This window comes from Oryctolagus cuniculus, chromosome 7 (genome assembly GCF_051225735.1).
Source record: "Oryctolagus cuniculus isolate XC-2025 breed Fujian yellow rabbit chromosome 7, ASM5122573v1, whole genome shotgun sequence".
In the NCBI taxonomy this organism is placed as follows: domain Eukaryota; kingdom Metazoa; phylum Chordata; class Mammalia; order Lagomorpha; family Leporidae; genus Oryctolagus; species Oryctolagus cuniculus.
Genome location: NC_142873.1, coordinates 44,137,313 through 44,156,237, shown reverse-complemented (window position 1 = coordinate 44,156,237; position 18,925 = coordinate 44,137,313). Strand labels below are relative to the sequence as shown.

Genomic DNA, 18,925 nt, shown 5'->3' with positions numbered 1-18,925 from the left:
TCCAATATGGGATGCGGGCGCCCCAAGTGGTGGTTAAACCTTTTGCACACAAAGTCCACCCCAAATAATTTTTTTTAAAAAACAAACCAGACAAAAAAGAACATATACTATATGATTATTTATACAAAATTCTTGAAAATGCAAACCAATCTATACAGTCAGCTGCAGATCCGCTTGGAGAGCAGGTAAGGAGAAGGGAGAGGCAGGGGCGGGGTTAAATGGGGACACGAGGAAAAATTTTGAGAGCTGTAGATGTAGCCGTGATAACTACAGTGATATTTTAAGCACACATATGTCAAAACTGACCAAATTGCCCATCTGACATATATGCAGTTATTGTATGCTCATCATATCTCAGCAAAGTTGTCTACAAATAAAAAAATTAAGAGAATGTGTTACAAATAATTCAAATGATTAAAAGAACATATACATAATGTTCTAAATGACAGAGGTTCTGGGAAAATATAACCACGAAGTTAGCACAGTCTGGCAGAGGTAGGGTAGAAGAAACAAACACAGCTTAGGTTGTCATCATGGTATAAGGTGTCAAAAGGCAGTGTCATTACTGACTTTTGCTTTTTTTTTTTTTTTTTTTTTTTACTTTTATTCATTTAGTTGAAAGGCAGAATGAGAGCGGGAGAGAGGGGAGACACACAGAGAGAGGTCTTTCATCCACTGGTTGACTCCCCAAATGTCCATATGGCTGGGGCTGGGTCGCGCCAAAGCCAGGAGCTAGGAACTCCATCCAGGTCTCCCGGGTGTGCAGGGGCTCAAGGATTTGGGCCATCTTCCGCTGTTTTCCCAGGCCATAGCAGGAAGCTGGATTAGAAATGGAGCAGCTGGGCAGGAACCCCGCCTATATGAGATGCCAGCTTTGCACGCGGTGGCTTCCCGATATTTAGAGAAGTGCCGGTTAACAAAAAACTATGGAGGAACTTTCAAGCGCAACTGAAGCGACTCTGCTCAGCCAGGAGGCTTCCCATCTCAAGAGGCATCGACGCCAACCCACCACGAGGTGGGGGATGCACCTCTGGCTTCCCAAGTCAGGATCCCGCGGTTCCTCCCAGCGCCCAGCGCCAGGGTGGCAAGTCCAGCCCCGAGGCCACGAGACCCCCAAGCTCACACGGGCCAGGAGCTCGGGCTCTACCCCTGGGAAGGCAGCGCGGGAAGCTCCATGGCTTTCCCTCACGCACGCGGCCTGTCGGTGCCCCGCTTCTGTAGACGCGGCCCCTGTGCAGTCCTCTGGGACACTCACTGGACGGCGCCCCCAGCTCCGAGAGCCACGCGGTGCTGACCGCGGGGGGTGCCCACAAAGCAGAAGCTCCGGAGCCAGGGCCCGCGCGCAGAGGCCTGGCTGGGTCCCGCGGCGCGGCGCACCGCTCGGCTCCCAGGGTCGGGCCGGCCTCGCTGCCCAGAAAACTCCCGCCTCCCCGGCTCAGGGGCGCTGAGGCGAAACAGGATTGAACACCACCGCCAGCAACCCCAGCTGTTCTTCAGCCTTCACCGCCGCCTGCCTGGAACCCTACAGAAGCTGCTGCAGGGACCCCTGTGCTCCCCCCGCTCTTAGAGCCATCAACGGGCCTCTCTCAGCCTCCTCGGCCAGACATCGCGGCCCCCCATCCTGGGTCTGCTCTGCCTCCCTGGCCGCCCCATCACGTGAACTGCCCTCCGACCCCGTAGGGTTCTCGCGCTCTCCCACGCTGTACCTGGCCTCACACCGCTTCCTGTGTTCTCATGATGTCCTCATCACCACCTTCTCCGTAGGGGAGGCGACCCTGCCTCTCCCCCACCCTCCTTCAAGTGCCCCCCGCCCTTGAATCCACAACAGACGCCCCCTGCTGCCTAGTCTCGGAATTACACATAAACGTCCCCTGCCAGCTGTCGGGGGCGCTCCTGGCAGGCCGCGCGACCACGGCTTCCTGCACGGCTGGCCACAAGCGGCTCACTTTCGGCTCTGCTCACACACCTTAGTTACGGGAACTGTTCTTCCTAAAGACAAATACCAGAGTATTTCTGCCCAAATAAGGGGCTCCTTTGAAGTGGCGATGCAGGAGGTGTTGGGGGAGTGGAGGCGGGCTCAAGTCTGTGGGCTTGGCTGCAAGACAAACCTGAACTCAAACGGCAGCTCACACAGTGCAGAATTTGTGGTCCCAGCTGAGCAGAACTGTATCACAAGACCCCGCAGTCTGTCGGCTCTTCTTTGAAATGGGGACAACTTGTAACCATAGTCAGGAGGATCACAGATTAGTGGCGCCCGCAGGCAGCTGCGATTTGAGACTAAGCCCTTGACTTTGTTGTTGTCTGATTTAATTTGCTGGATTTGGGGGTCTGACGTTGTGGCATAGCAGGTTAAGCTGCTCCACTTCCAATCCAGCTTCCTGCTAATGTGCCTGGGAAGCAGCAGAAAATGGTCCCTACCACCCACTTGGGAGACCCGAATGGAGTTCCTGGCTCCTTGCTTCAGCCTGGCCCAGCCCCAGCTGTTGCAGACATTTGAGCAGTAAACCAGCAGATGGATGATCTCTCTGTCTCTCCCCCTCTCTTTACAACTGCCTTTCAAATAAAGAAAATAAATCTTTTTTTTTTTTTAATTTGCTCAATATGATGGGACTTTGAAAAGTTCATGGAAAACAAAATTTAAAAATAAATTTATTTTGGTGCAAAATATTTTTCAAGATTTATTTGAAAAGCAGTTACAGAGAGAGAGAGAGAGAGAGAGAGAGAGAGAGAGATTTTCCATCCACTGGTTCACTCCCCAAATGGCCACAATGGCCAGAGCTGGGCTAATCTGAAGCTAGGCCCCAAGAGCTTCTTCCTGGTCTCCCATGTGGGTGCAGGGGCCCCTGCAATTGAGCCCTCTGTTCTTGCTTTCCCAGGAGCATTAGCAGGGAGCTGGATGGGAAGCAGAGCAGAGGGGACTGGAACCAGAGCCCATATAAGATACAGGCACCACAGGTGGCAGTTCTACCCACTATACCACAGCACCAGCCTCTGGTGCAAAACATTTTCTACATACCAGAGGGCTCCAAAAAGTTTAAGGAAAATGTGTATTATGGAAAACCTAAGCGTGACTTCTAGGGTTTTGGTCCCAAAACAACTTAATCTCTTAAAATGTTGAATTTATTTTATTTATTTGAAAAGCAGAGAGACAGAGTTTCCATTCACCAGTTCAAACCCCAAATGCCTGCAACAGCCAGGCCTGGGCCAGACCAAAGCCAGGAGTCCAGAACTCAATCCAGGTCTCTGACATGGGTGGCAGGAACCCAATTATTTGAGTCTTTGGCTACTGCCTCCCAGGGAGCACATTAGCAGGATGCCAGCTAGAATCAGGAGCAGAACCAGGACTAGAACACAGGCACTGCAATATAAGACACAGGCATCCCAAGCGGCACCTTCACTGCACCTTAAGTGCTATATAAACTTATCTTTTAATTCCATTTTCCACTAACTTTTTGGAGTACCTGCATGTCTCTTTGTTGGGGGCACCCTGCGGGGTTCTCTGCACTAGCCGCCCAGGGGCCCTTGTCAACAACAAGGCTTGGGCTCTAGGGCTCCTCTCAGTTGCAGAGTCCTACCCCACGCTTCCCGCCTGCTTCATACTCTTCCTGGTTTTGGGACCCATTTTCCTGCACATTCACCAGACTAGCCCTAGGGACTTGCGGTCACTTCCACGGCTAGGACTGCTCTCCAGCATATGCTCTGGGCTCCAGAGCACAATGTCCAAGCAGCGGTGGCAGCGCCCGAGACGAGGGGTCCGTGTTCACCTGGACGTGTCAGGCCTCGGCTCATGAAGTCCCAGCTCTGGCCCTGGGGCTCCACGGTTGTTCTCTCTGGCTCTGACTTCAGTTCCCAGGCATGGTTTCAGGTACACCTGAGTCCCTCCTGCAGGCTGAAAGCTCTTTTGAGGAAGAGCCTGTGTCCAGTTCACCTTTGTGTCCCAGGGCCTGGCACCCAGCAAGGGAGGCGGCAGCAGCAGCGGATGAAGAGTTGGGCCACGTTCAGTTTGGGTCACACAGAGATCATCATGTCCTTGGATGGCCCCTGATCCAGCAGAACTAACACAAGCTGTGGGGGGAGAATGAGGCCAGGCAGCAGAGGGGGCATGGAGGCTCGGCCTGAAGATGCCAAGCGGCCAGGGCCTTCGCACCACACGCCCAGGGACATGGCAGGGGGGGCCATGGCCAGGCGTCAGGCAGCTTCTGCTCTGCTTCACACTGAGCACCGATGCTTATCAACCCTCTGGCCCCGGGCAAGCCAAGTTCTTGGCATCTGCCAAACACGGATGGGTAATGACTCTCCTTGCCTGTTTCACAAGGCGGCAGAGAAGAATCTAGAAGAAATTCAGGAATTGCAAAGGCCTCACAAATCAAAGGTGCACTTGCTGGGGAATACAGAGCCTCTCTGAGGCCAGCCCAAAAAAGCCAGGACCCTCAGACTCCCATCCCACCTTCGCCACTGACAGACCTACTGCCCGCAGCGTGTGAGGGAAATGAGCGCCACCCCGCTCTGAGCGTGTGCTGCAAGGCGGTTTACTGGCACTCACACTGGGGAGCCCTGCAGCTAGAGCACCACACAGAGAAATGAGGCCACCACGTGCCGACACGCCTGGCCCCAGGGATGGCGACATTTCTGCTTCACCCACAGCTGGTTCACCCTCTGGTGCTGCCAGACTCATGCCAGAGGCTGAAACACTCTCTCCATGGAGAAAACAGGGTCCCCCTTGGCCCTCCGATGTACCCAACATCCACCAACACCCGCAGAAATCCAGACCCAGGCCCTCTGTCTGCAACCCCCTTCCTGAGCCAAGATCAGGGACCTTCCTCCCCCAACCCCTATCCCGCCGCAGTGCTGAGCCCTAAAGTCTGGAGCGGACAAACTCCAACAGATTCTCCAACTGCTCCTCCAGGCGCTGTTCATCTCCGTGGTTCTCCAGGACCCAGTCAAAGTCCCCAAAGTCATCCAGGCCACATTCGGACTCAGCATCATCTATCCCTGTGAACGAGGCATGGCAAGGTGAGACCCAGGCCCCCCAGACCCCCTTGCCTCTCCTCTGCTGTCCCCAGCCAGGCTCTCCCACCCCCAGAACCGTGCTCCCATCCTGAAATGCTTGGTTGTGTTCAGCAGCCATGGTCACCGGAGCCCCCCAGCGGTTCCAGTGGAGTCACCTCTTCTCTTGCCACCACACAGACCACCCAAACGGGCCACTACACTTTCACATTAGGCCAAGTTGTCTATGTCCACTTCCAACCCTAAACCTGTCTGACCCCATCCTCTTGGGGGCAGTGTGTGACCGGGGTTAGAAGCAGAGGGCTGACAGTCACTTCCTCCTCCCACTCTTTGTGACCCTAGGAAAGAGACTGAACCTCCCCACTGACGCCCACATGTGACCATGGGAATGGCAGTAAGAGTGGCCACCGGGTGGAAGGCAGATAAAGTGAGATAATGTGTATAGAATGCTTAGCACAGGTCTGGCCTGTATGGTCATATGACTGGAGTTGAGCTCCCTGGAGTCCCAGTGACCTCAGGTAGGCAGGATGCCTGAGCTGTGCCCTGAACCCACAGAGCAGGTGCCGGGAGCAGGGGACATGGCTGAGGTGCCCAGTAGCAGCTCCTCTGCTGCCCCCACTGCTCCATTAATCAAACAGGAGAGAGGTTTATCAGGCTCGCCCCCTGGCCATCACAGGCCCCCAGCAGGCTGGAAAGCAATGGCAATAGACCACGGGGGTGGGTCCCAGCCAGGCCTCCAGAGATGCCCACTGGCCTTGAGAAGATAGCCCATGGAAAGGGACCAGGCCAAGGTCACAAAAGGATGCCCTCTGCCACCCCACTCCCTAATCTGATTTCCTCTCCAATTCTTTTCCACAACTTCCTACTCCTGAGCCCCAGGCCTCAGACTCCCTGATAAGCTCTCTCTCACTCCCCTAGGGCTGCTGGGGAAGAACAGGAGACTTAGAACGTGGGGGTACATGCCTGCACCCTACAGTCCTACATGTGGGGTGCCTGAGCTGTGAACCAGGCCCTGGAGACAAACACCACGAGCAGCTCACCTGGTGTGAACACCCAGCCCCGCTGCTGTCGGCTCTGCTCCGAGGCTACCACGCGGACCGTCTGCGTCACGGACCCATAGGCCTCCCGAAACCACTGGATGTCGGACACCCTCCGTGTGTCACTCACCAGCTGAGGGGAGGGACACAAACAGGTGAGGGGAAGGGGGCTACAGAACCCAGAGCAGTGGTGCCCCTCCACCCCCCACCCCATGGCAGGAACACATCCGTGTTCATTCATTCACTCATTCATTGGATGTGTGTGCCGCTGAGCACAGATGACACATTCGTTCCCCCAACCATTACACGAGTATACAGCAAGCACCTCTTGTGTGCTGGCACTGGGCCCAGCAACGCGAGTAGCGTGGTCAGAAAACCAACTACATGCCCGTCCCTCGGACCTTACAGATGGTAAATGAGCAGCTTCCCAACAACGGGCAGGCACCGTGCAGGCAGGCAAACGCCCCAGCCTCAGCATGGCCCAAGCGCAACTCCTTACTTTCTCTCCAATCCTGTTCTGCACCTTGCCTGCCTCAGAAAACGACAACTTGACTGCTCCTGCTGCTCGGAACAAAATCCTTGGTACAGTGTCCCGTGCTCAATCACAGGAGCCAACCCATCTGCATACCCTGCTGGCTCCATCTTCAAACTACGTGCAAAATCAACCCCTTCTCTCCAGTGGAGCCGAGTGGCGGTCATTCTGTCTAGGTTACAGAATGACCCTCGACCTAGCCTCCTGCCTATGCATTGGGAGAGCCCTTCATGTCTTCCATCTGAGCACGCCTCTCCCCCACTCACAGAGAGCAAAACCCAGGCTCTTCGGCCATCCCTCCCACTGCACACCCTTGCCCACTCCTGCCCCAGCTCTCTTCCTCACACTCAGAGGCACACGCCGCACCCCTGGCCTCCATGCAACTCTGTCCCCACGATCCAGTCCCCACCTCCTGCACTTCCTTCCTTCAGGTCCTGCTCTGATGCCTCCCTGTCAGTGAGGCCTGCTGCCATTGGCTCCTTAATATCAGCCCCCACCTGACACATCTTCACTTATTTTGTGCCCACCTCCTGCCTTCCCCCAGCCAGAGTATAAGCTCCCGGAAGTCAGAGATGCACACCGCTGGATCTGCAGACCCAGAACCATGCCTGGCCTAAGGAGATACGCAGGGTTTCCTAGCAGAATGGATGAGGGTGGGAAAGTGGAGGGGCACACGGGAGCACCTGTCACAGAGCCCCAGCTAAGGCTTCCCTGGGCAGGTGTCCTATACATGGAGCTGAGGGCCGGGGAGGCGAGGCAAAGCAGGCAGCTAGAGGGACATGTGCCAAGCGCTGCTTCTAGAAGGGGCAGGACTTACATGAGAAACACAGAGAGGCTGGGTCATCTGCAGCTCAAAGAGGAAGGAGGTTGAAAGGGTGGCCGGAGCCCATGGCACAAACCCAAACGCTGGGGCGGGAACCGCGGGGAAGCCGCCTTGGGCCAGGACTTGCTTTATGTTTTCAAAAGGTCACTCTGGTTGCTATGCAAAGAATGGGTCACAGGGGGCAAGAGCCCAAGCCAGGAACTGGCGCAGAGGCTATGGCGACTGTCCTGGTGACTGACAGAGGGGTCATGGACCAATGCGGTGGCAGGAGAGACAGAGCGAGGAGGCCAAGGCAGAGGGCCGGGGCACAGGTTTTCTGAGCCGCCCCGGAGCTCTCTTACCCAGATGGGCTGGGCGACGCCCTCCACAACCTTCCTGCAGAAGAAGCCCGGGTCAGCCTGGCGCTTCTCCTCCCCCCAGCGGATCATGTCCCTCCGATAGGCCTCCTTGTAAGTGCTGGCATCCAGGAGTCTCCGGAAGTCCAGGTCATGCTCCTGCCCAAAGCACAGTAGGAAGTCTACGGCACCAGACTCTCTACCTAAAAGCCGGAAGAACCCACTCCGCCCTTGCCCGCCTCCCCCAAGGCCAATACCACAACAAGTGAGTGTCAAGTCAGATGAAGGTCTATAGGAGAGAGGGCCCAGGAAACAAGGAAACCCCAGCCCAGAGCAGACAGATGCAGGCTAGGACTTGGGATAATCCAGAAAGGGTTTCGTCTTGGAAGTGTGCTGTGTGCTTTTTCTGTTTTGCAAGTTTAACCTTCCCAATTATTTCTGGCTTAAACTAATCCTGAAATTAGTCTGCATCCCCTGGGCACAGGCTTAGCCCTCAACAAAAGTGGAAAATCTGAACAAAGCTGCATGCCAGGGCCTCCCACCACCCCTCTGCATCATTTGCCCCCAGCCCCGAATCCCAGGGAAGTTGTGTGTTCCACTCAACCCCTCCTTTGGATCCCAAGTTCCCGGCCCTGGGCTGGAACAGGATCACTCCATTTGGCTCCAGGCACTCCTGGCCTCCCGTACCCGGAGGATGGAGGCCGTCTCAGGCAGGGAGGGGCTGCTCTGATCTCCTGGGGACACTTCCAGGCCTGGCTGCCCTCCTGGGACACGGACAGGCAGGAGGCTCCCTCCAGGGGGCCCCAGGACAGGCAGGAGTCCGAGAAACACCACTGCCCTCCCTGCAGCACGTGAGTCCATCTCCACCACTGCCCTGGGCCCACGGGCTCAGCAGCTGACAGTGCCAAAGCCGGGACCCGGTTTCCCTCCAGGAGCCTCCAGGTCATCAGCAGTAGTTCCCACAGTGACTTAGGAAATCGGTGCACGAACATTTCTTTTTGGTTGCTGGGAGGCCCTGGCATGCAGCTTTTGTTCAGATTTTCCACTTTTGTTGAGGGCTAAGCCTATTTATTTATTTTTATTCATTTATTTATTTTTTATTTATTTGAAAGGCAGGGTGAGAGGGAGGGATCTTCCATCCACTGGGTGACTCCCCCTCTTTTTCTGTCTCTCTGCCTTTCAAATTCATTAATTTTATCCATAAGAAGAAGAAATCTTTTAAAATAAAAACTCCTGTTAGTGTTGTAACACAGCAGGTTAAGCTTGCAATGCCAGTGTCCCATATCACAGCACCACTAAGTCCAGCTTGCTCCACTTCCAATTCAGCTCCCTGCTAATGCACCTGGGATAGCAGCAAGATGGTCCCAGTGCTTGGGTCCCTGCACCCACGTGGGAGACCTGGATAGAGTTGCTGGCTCCTGGCTTTGTTCTGACCCAGCTCCAGCTATTTGGCCATTGGGGCCCCCTGGAGGATCATATCTCTCTCTCTCTCTCTCTCTCTCTCTCTCTCTTTGTGTGTGGGTGTGGGTGTGGGTGTGGGTGTGGGTGTGTTACCCTGCCTGTCAAACAAATAAATCTTAAAAAAAAAAAAATTCAAACTCCTGTTCCCTCATCCCCATATTTTGTCCAGCTCAGTGGGTCCAGAGCAGGGCCTAGTGTGGGAACCTTGTTAGCAGATTGGTGGTTTGAAACTGCTCATTGGGGACCTACAGAAGTTCCCAGGTGCCTCTGCCATGCCTTCTCTTTCCCAATCCCCTCTAACCAGAGTCCTGCCTGGATCCAAGGATATTCTGCAGCCAATTTCAACTGGGAAAAGTTCCTGCTTAAAAATATTTTTTTGAAAACTTGAATATTCAGGGGAAATTAATGTGATCCAAACGAAATCTGAAGGACAGTCAATAATACTGTGCCTACATAAGCTTCTTAGCTTAGACAAATGTAAATGATTTGGTAAAATGTTACTACCAGAAACCTGGATGCAGAGTATACAAGAGTTCTCTGCACTATCTTTGCAATTTTTTCTATAAATCTAAAATTATTCCCAAATAAAATTATTTTTAAAAATAACAGGAGGCTGGCGCTGTGGCATAGTGGGTAAAGCCGCCGTCTGCAGTGCCGGCATCCCATATAGGCACTGGTTCAAGTCCCAGCTGCTCCACTTCCAATCCAGCTCTCTGCTATGGCCTGGGAAAGCAGTAGAAGTTGGCCCAAGTCCTTGGGCCCCTGCAACTATGTGGGAGACCAGGAAGACACCCCTGGCTCCTAGCTTCAGATTGGCTCAGCTCCAGCCATTACAGCCAATTGGGGAGCAAACCAGAGGATGCCTCTCCTTCTCTCTGTGTAATTCTCACTTTCAAATAAGTAAATAAATCTTAAAAAAAAAAAAAAAAGATAAAATTCCAGCATGGGTCCTGATATGTAAATATACCTAATAAATTCTAGCAATTATATACATTTCTTAAAAAATTTAAAACCAGGGGCTAGTGCTGTGGCACAGCAGGTAAAGCCATCACCTGCAGTGCCAGCATCCCATATGGGTACCAGTTCAAGTCCCAGCTGCTCCACTTCTGATCCAGCTCTCTGCTATGGCCTGGAAAAGCAGTACAAGATGGCCCAAGTCCTTGGGCCCCTGCACCCACATGGGAGACCTGGAAGAAGCTCCTGGCTCCTGGCTTAGAATCGGCCCAACTCCAGCTATTGCAGCTATTTGGGGAGTGAACCAGGGGCTGAAAGACCTCTCTCTGCTTCTGCCTCTCTGTAACTCTGCCTTTCAAACAAATAAATAAATCTTTTAAAAAAAAAATTAAAACTATGAACCTCATTGCTCTTTGGTATCCCACAGGGATGGGTACAAAGCCAGTCCTGGGTCAGCTGCCCAGCGCCCCATGAGCATAAGTCCCTGGCAGGGTGCACCCAGAGGTCAAAAGCAAAAACACAGGTGACAAAGCGGGGGGGGGGGGGGGTGGCTCTTCACTATGCAAGAAACCAATCTCACGTCCTAGGTGCCTTTCCTGAAATCTAAGATTTCTGAAAGTTCCTGTTTATTTTTAAAAACTCTGCTTTAATAAAGCTGTATTTTTAAACCACATGGTTCGAAATCTGAAAGCCATACAGCATTTACAGTGAAAAAGTCTCTCTCCTACCCGTGTCCCCTCCCTGGAGTCAACCCATGATGCAGCCCCTATGTGTTGGTCCCAGGTGGTAGCAGGTGCACATAAAAGCAGCCACAGCAGTGCCTCACGTGACCCAGGCACCCCAGAGTATCTGCAGAGTAGCTGAGTGCATATTTATACATCGTTTATAATTCCCACTCAACCCCAGGTTTCCTCTTCAGTTTTACACAAATGTAGCACTCTGTATACTCCCTTCTACTCCTGGTTGTTGGTTTTCTCTCAGGTAACAATGTATCTGGACAACCCATGTGTCTAAATTTCTAAGGGCAGAATCCCAGGATTGGTCTCCAGCCAGCTGTGGGGCGTGTGTGTTTGTGTGACATCAGTGCCCTGGTTTTTGAGTGAGGGGACACGTGCAGACCCTCACTAACCACACCGAATCACAGCTGTCACTTCCCGCATCTCCAGGACACACACCCTTGCACATTCTAGTGAGTGAGGCCGCTGGGAAAGAAGTTGAAGCTGCAAGTGTCCCCAAAGAGTCGCCCACAGAAAACCAAGAGCTGCGGCCGCTCCTGCCAGCAGGGTCACAGAGACCGCACAGAGGCCCCCAGCAGCAGCCACAGCTCCTACGCCGAGGGAAGGGCACCTCCCACCCCAAAGACGCCACACGGCCACCAGCTACCTGAGCGTACTGCTCCTTGAGCGGCGCCGAGAGCCGGAGGACAGCACAGACGCCAGCGCCAAGCCTGCGGGACAGGGAGAGCAGAACCAGGTTAACCCAGAGCTTCCAGGAGCCTGGAGAGTGGCGCCCACCTCTCCTACCAGTGACGTTGCAACTTTTGTGGGTCTCAGCTTCTCCGATCCTATTTCCACATCTGTAAGTTAGGAGTGACAACTTCTGTTTGTCAGCTTCTGTTCTGTTGCTATTGCAAAATTCAAATAAATACAAAAGAGCTCTGAGGCTAACAGGTAAAATGCACAAAATGCCGACTTACAGTGTGGACATCCAGGCCTGGCCATGCTCTGGTTAGATTAGGTCAGCACAGGTAAAATGAACTAATCTTGTCACTGCCAGGGCCCTCTCTGTCTCACCTGGCTTGGTCACCCCGGCAATCATAACCCATTGATTCCACATCCTTAGCCAGCTGTGTACTGGGGACTGTATTTGGACCCAGGTGATTCAATGGGAATGCGACCCATGATTCTGGCTCTGGCCCTGGAGTGCTCACAGAGTTAAACTCCAACATGTAGGGCAGTGCTGTGGCTCAATAGGCTAATCCTCTGCCTACGGCGCCAGTACCCCAGGTTCTAGTCCCAGTTGGGGCGCCAGATTCTGTCCCGGTTGCCCCTCTTCCAGGCCAGCTCTCTGCTGTGGCCCGGGAAGGCAGTGGAGGATGGCCCAAGTGCTTGGGCCCTGCACCCCACGGGAGACCAGGAGAAGCACCTGGCTCCTGCCTTCAGATCAGCGCAGCGCGCCAACCACAGCGGCCATTGTAGGGTGAACCAACCGCAAAAGGAAGACCTTTCTCTCTGTCTCTCTCTCTCTCACTGTCCCCTCTGCCTGTCAAAAAATAAAAAATAAATTAAAAAAAAAAAAAAACTCCAACACGATGGGACAACTGTTCTTATTGTTCCATGTTTTGAGTAAGAAACTGAGGTTGTATAAGAAGAACTGAGTTGCCTAAAGCCACACTGTAGGCAATGAAGCCAGCACTGGTGAAATAAAAATAGCCAACATCTCACCCCTGCCTTTGGCAGGTGCCAACAATTGTCCTAAGCCTTTCTCACACGTTATCTCGCTTTCCCCAGACAACCGCCCTATTCTTAGCCCCTGTGAATGGGCACCGTGTGCAAGATCACACATGAAGCGGCAGCAAGCCAGGACCGCAGTCCCAGCAGTCTCCTCCTAGGGGCCATGCTTCCAACCACTGTGTGACTCTGGTGTTTGGGAAAAGGACGGAAGCAACCTGGGAAACAGTGGTGATACTTGGTGGTCCAAGATTCAGGGGGCACCATCTGCCCTCGGCTCTGCCACGACCTCTCGGCACCCCAATCACTGGCCTCCAAGGGCAGCACTGCCTCACCCCACTCCTCCCCCTCCTCTATTCACCCAGCCTGTGCCCCAGCAAAATGCTCCACACAGAGTATCCTACTCAAGGGGAAACACTGAGTAAAAGCCACCACAGTTGCCCCTCAGTATCTGTGGGACCCCTGCTGAGGCCAAACTCTGAGGATACTCAAGTCCCTTATGTAAGACAGCTTTGGGGCCAACATGGTGGCCACCAGTGGGCTAAGCCACCCTTTGTGATGCCGGCAGCCCACATCAAGTGCCGGTTCAAGTCCCTGCTGCTCCGCTCCACTTCCTCTTCTTCTTTTTCTTTTTTTTTTTTTTTTTTTTTTTTTTTTTTTTTTTTTTTTTGACAGGCAGAGTGGACAGTGAGAGAGAGAGACAGAGAGAAAGGTCTTCCTTTGCCGTTGGTTCACCCTCCAATGGCCGCCACGGCCGGTGCGCTGCGGCCGGCGCATTGCACTGATCCGAAGGCAGGAGCCAAGTGCTTCTCCTGGTCTCCCATGGGGTGCAGGGCCCAAGCACTTGGGCCATCCTCCACTGCACTCCTGGGCCATAGCAGAGAACTGGCCTGGAAGAGGGACAACCGGGACAGAATCCAGTGCCCCGACCGGGACTAGAACCCGGGGTGCCGGCGCCGCAAGGCAGAGGATTAGCCTATTGAGCCACAGCACCGGCCATGCTCCACTTCCAATCGGCTTCTCCAGCTAATACACGTAGGAAGGCCAGCTTCCTACAGAAAACAGCTCAAGTACTTAGGTCCCCGCTACCCACATGGGAGCAGATAGAGTTTCCAGACTCCTGGCTTCAGCCTGCCTCAACACTAGCTGTTGCAGCCATCTGGGGAATGAACCAGCAGACTTCTCTCCCTGCCCTCCCTCCCTACCCCTCTGCCTTTCCAATAAATAAATCTTTAAAAAAGATGGTTCGGCCGGTGCCGCGACTCACTAGGCTAATCCTCCGCCTTGCGGCACCGGCACACCGGGTTCTAGTCCCGGTCGGGGCGCCAGATTCTGTCCCGGTTGCCCCTCTTCCAGGCCAGCTCTCTGCTGTGGCCAGGGAGTGCAGTGGAGGATGGCCCAAGTACTGGGGCCCTACACCCCATGGGAGGCCAGGAGAAGCATCTTGCTCCTGGCTTCAGATCAGCGCAGTGCGCCGGCCACAGCGGCCATTGGAGGGTGAACCAACGGCAAAAGGAAGACCTTTCTCTCTGTCTCTGTCTCTCTCACTGTTCACTCTGCCTGTCAGGAAAAAAAAAAAAAGGTTCATTTGCATGTAACTATATGGTTCATTTGCATGTAACTATAGACATCTTCCCCTAGGCTCTAAATCATCTCTAAGATCCAGCATCATGGCACAATGGGTTAAGCAATCACCTGTGATACCAATATCCGTTATGGGCAACAGTTCGAGTCCTGGCTGCTCCAATTCCAATCCAGCTCCCTGCTAATGAACCTGGGAAAACAGCAGAAGGCCCAGTGCTTGGGCTCCTGCCACCAATATGGGAGACCTTGGATGGAGTTCCAGGTTCCTGGCTTCAGCCTAGCCCAGTTCATAATGTTGCAGCCATTAGAAGAGAGAACCAGCAGATGGAAGCTCGCTTGCTCGCTCTCTCTGTATCTCTCTCTCTGTAACTCTTTCAAATAAGTAAATAAATCCTTTTTTTAATAGTCCCATGACAATTTTTTTTTGACAGGCAGAGTTAGATAGTGAGAGAGAGAAACAGAGAGAAAGGTCTTCCTTTCATTGGTTCACCCCCTGAAATGGCTGCCACGGCCGGCGCGCTGCGCCAATCCGAAGCCAGGAGCCAGGTGCTTCTCCTGGTCTCCCATGCGGGTGCAGGGTCCAAGCACTTGGGCCATCCTCCACTGCCTTCCCGGGCCACAGCAGAGAGCTGGACTGGAAGAGGAGCAACCAGGACTAGAACCTGGGGTACTGGCGCCGCAGGCGGAGGATTAGCCTAGTGAGCTGAGGTGCTGGCTGTAAATAAATCTTTAAAAAAAAAGAAATTATCTCTAGATTACTTATAATACTTAATACCAAATAAAGGCTATGTAAATACTTGTTACACTGTATGGTATAGAGAAAAATGAAAAAAATCTGTACATGTACATAGCATTCAATTATTTTGATGATTTTTATTTATTTATTTGAAAGTCAGAGTTAGAGAGAGGGAGAGACAGACACAGATCTCCCATCCACTAGTTCACTCCCCAGATGGCTGCAATAGCCAGGGCTGGGGCAGCCCAAAACCAGGAGCTGAGAGCTTCTTCCAGGTCTCCCACATGGGTGGCAGAGGTCTGAACACTTGGACCATTTTTGGCTGCTTTTCCCAGGCCATTAGCAGGTAGCTGGATTGGAACTGGAGCAGCTGGGACACAAACAAGCACCCGTATGGGATGCTGGCATTCCAGGCAGCAACTTTACCCATTATACCACAACACCAGCCCTGTAATGATTTTTGATTTGCAATTGGTGGAATGTGTGGTTGTGGAATCAGTGGGTCGGCTGTGTTAGTATTTGGGGAGGCAGTGAGGTAAAGCAGAAAGAACCCAGTCCTTGTAGTCAGAGCTGAATTGAATCCTAGATTTGCTACTCACTTTGTAACCCTGGCATGTTTTCATTTGTTAGTTTTGTTTTTGTTTTGTTATAAAGATTTATTTATTTCATTTGAAAAGCAGAGTTACAGAGAGAGGGGGAGAGACAGAGACAGAGAAAGATCTTTCATCCGCTGGTTCACTCCCCAAATGACCACAATGGCTGGGGCTGGGCCAGGCTGAAGCCAGGAGCCAGATGCTTCATCGGTCTCCCACGTGGGTGGAAGGGTCCCAGGGACCTGGGCCATCCTCCACTGCTTTCCCAGGCTCATCAGCAGGGAGCTGGATCAGAAGTGGAGCAGATAGGACTCCAACTGGTGCCCATATTGCAGGTGGCAGCTTAACTCACTGCACTACAGCACCAGTCTCCATTTGTTGTTTACCATTTCAGAGGCTGGCTTTCTTCATCTGTGAAGTGGAATTGTTAACAATACCACACTGCACCTAACAAAGAGGTAACATAATATATGCACAGAGGGGCTAGCGCTGTGGCGTAGCAGGTAAAGCCGCCGACTGCAGTGCCGGCATCCCATATAGGCACCAGTTCGAGTCCCAGCTGCTTCACTTCCGATCCAGCTCTCTGCTATGGCCTGGGAAAGCAGTAGAGGATGGCCCAAGTCCTTGGGCCCCTGCATCCGCGTGGGAGACCCAGAAGAAGCTCCTAGCTCCTGGCTTCAGATAGGTGCAGCTCCAGCTGTTGAAGCCAATTGGGGAGTGAACCATTGGATAGAAGACCTCTCTCTCTCTCTCTCTCTGCCTCTCCTTCTCTCTGTGTAACTCTTTCAAATAAATAAACATTTAAATATATATATATTTATATATACACACAACACCAGGCAAGTAATAAAGGCTCAATACACCCCAACTGTTAGGCGTCGTCCTGGACAAGGATCCTGCCCTGGGAATCAGACACACTTGGGAAGGGGTTGCAGGTGAATCCCCTACCTGAGCCTCAGTTTCCCCATCTGTGACAGTTATCCTGCAACAGTGCAGTGAGAATCAGGAACCCTACAGCGCATAGACAACGCCTTGCCAGTAACTGTCATTCGGGCTTCTTAAGGCAATTCGAAATCTACAGCTTAAGGGTTTTGGAAAGGTGGTCGCCTGCTTTTAGGGATGGGTGTGTAGACCACTGGCTGTCACAAAGGCAATCTTCCCCTCTCCCCCTTTCCCCAGTGATCTTCCTGCCCTGACCCGCAGGACCCCACCACCACCTCAGTTCCAAACACACCCCTCGTGTCACGTGATGTAGAGGGCTTCCCTTCCTCCTCCTCCTCCCCCAACCCACGGACACCTGCTCTGCAGAGCCTCGGTCACGAAGTCCTTCCCGGATTTCCTCTTCCCGCTGAACAGCAGCACCAGCCGAGGGGCGCCTCCCAGCGGGGCCATGGGGCCACCACTCTGGGATCCCTAAAGCCTACGCCTCCCCTACCTCCTAAGGTCGCCCCCCCGCCCCGGTGCGCGAAATGGACGCGACCACCAGGTTGAAGCTGCAGCCGAAGGGATTCCGCCCGCTCTCCTTCTTCATGGCTATGGAAAGGGCGGGCAGCCCGCAACTGTGCTTCTATGGGCTTTCACTCATGTCTAGACAAATATGGAGGGAAAGGACGAGAGAGACCCGGAGACAAATGTTCATTCCCACTACCGCCTTGCCCCGTAGAGCAGCTCCCCTGCCCGGACTCACGTGGAAGAGTCCAGCTCCGCCCAACGCCGTGCGTCACGGCCCCGCCCACCTCGCCCACTCCCGGGCGGACCGGACGCGACTACTTTCCTCCGAGAGGGGTTACACGTTAATATTTCCTGGGATGAACCTCACATTCCCTTACACACGGCCCTAAAAACATTATGGGAAAAATGACAGAGAGTAAAACGTCAAAGACGTTTTTCAAACTGCCTTCGTGTTTGTATATCTTAATGCCTGTGCCAAGGCAAATCCTCATTTTCCCCGCAGTGAAAATGGGTTGTTCTGGAGAGGTAGCGAGACGGTGACACCACCGGGCTAGGTCTGGTGACGTCACGCCGGGGGGGGGTCGTGGGACGCACGCGGTTTCATTGTGGAACAGGTTTGATAACTGGAGGCGCTGCTGCAGTTTGGCGCTTTCAGCCCAGCGAGAAGCCCTTCTTCCGTCCAGGGGTTTTCGGAAGCCAGAGAGGGAGTGACAGCGATAGTGTAGGCGCTTGGAAGCCACCCCTGGACGAGATAACTTGAGTTTTCCCCCGGAGCCCAGCCAGGAGCTGGGGAGGCAGAATGAGAGGTGGGGATCCGCTCCTTCCCTGAGTCCCCAGTTCTGCCTCTGCTCCAGTTGAGCAAACGGAGCTGTGCTCAGTTTAGCTGTGACTCGCGGGCCTGGCCTCCTCACTGCCCCCACCGTACCAGCTAGGAAGTCCTGTAAGGAGAGGTGGAGCGTGGAGGCCTCTGTGGGGAGAAGGCAGTCATTCCGTGATAGCGCAGAGAGCGGCAGCAGGCCTTTCGAGGATTGCAAGCGACTCAGAAAGCACAGCCCTCTTCAGAGCACTCAGAAGGCAGCGCAGAGGGCAGAGAGCTTGTGTCCCGGCCCTGATGCTTCTTAAGGACGTGGCCTTGAGCAGGCCACTCTGAGTTCACCCTGATAATGGCCCATCTTGCAGGGTTGCGTAGGAAGAGAGGAAAATATGTGATGACATACCCTTAGATGCCTTGAAGTCCCGCAGTGTCATCCAGTCCTAATAGACTGCTTTGGACTTGGCGCTTTGTGGTTTCACAGGTGGTAATGCCACAGGGGGTTTGTCTTCCACGCCTGTTTGGGACGCCACTGAAAGGCGAGCCCTCAGCTCTGCCAGCAGAGGCTGAAAGGAAAGGGTTTGCTCCACTCTCGCTTTCCTGCTGACTTGAGTCAGAACTTGCTCCCAGGGTCTCTTCCCTGTGGGGTCCAGACCCCCCACCCTGGAAGCAAGACCCCTGGAAATCCAGGCAGTGATCTGAAAGCTAGCCTCTGCTCGGACACTTCCTCCCTGCCACCGGCCTCAGCTCAGCCCCATTGGCCCCACTGCCCTGCGCAACAGGGGCTTTTGGCCCCTCCTCGCTCCGTGCCTTGTGGCTAAGTGCAGATGTGGAGTCTGCCTCCCTCCCTCCGTTCCTCCTGCCTCTTGGGAGCTCTGGCTCCTGGAAGACTCCCAGGCTGGACCACCCCCTTCCCCTCTGCTGCACTCCCAATCCTGGTGTCTCATTCTGCTTGACCGAGACTTGGCCCCTGGCCCCCAGCCCCCTTCCCGCTCAGTTGCTGTCATCGTCCTCAGTGACTTCACTATGTTGGGGGCCAGGCCTTCGCCTCCCTGCTGCCCGATTCCTTGGCCTGCACTGTTCGCAGCCTTTCCCTCCTCTCCTCATGCATCTCCCATGGACACACCCTGGGCCTTGTCATCCCCAGAAG

The 18,925-nt window shown here is 53.8% G+C and overlaps 1 protein-coding gene across 2 annotated transcripts; it reads right to left on the bottom strand.

Annotated features, from left to right (window-relative positions):
- Positions 1–3,109: 3,109 nt before the first annotated feature.
- On the bottom strand, positions 3,110–17,217 carry PMVK (phosphomevalonate kinase). Of its 2 annotated transcripts, XM_002715454.6 has the most exons (5): positions 16,810–17,217; positions 11,533–11,596; positions 7,741–7,893; positions 6,048–6,177; positions 3,110–4,992 (listed from the first exon to the last, which is right to left on the bottom strand). In XM_002715454.6, the coding sequence occupies exons 1-5, from the start codon at positions 16,902–16,904 to the stop codon at positions 4,856–4,858; spliced, it is 579 nt and encodes a 192-aa protein (XP_002715500.1). In that variant the 5' UTR covers positions 16,905–17,217; the 3' UTR covers positions 3,110–4,855. The 2 variants fall into 2 exon arrangements, with proteins under 2 accessions (XP_002715500.1, XP_089156018.1); XM_089299892.1 differs by lacking the exon at positions 7,741–7,893 and having other exon boundaries at positions 16,810–16,984.
- Between the last annotated feature and the right edge of the window lie 1,708 nt (positions 17,218–18,925).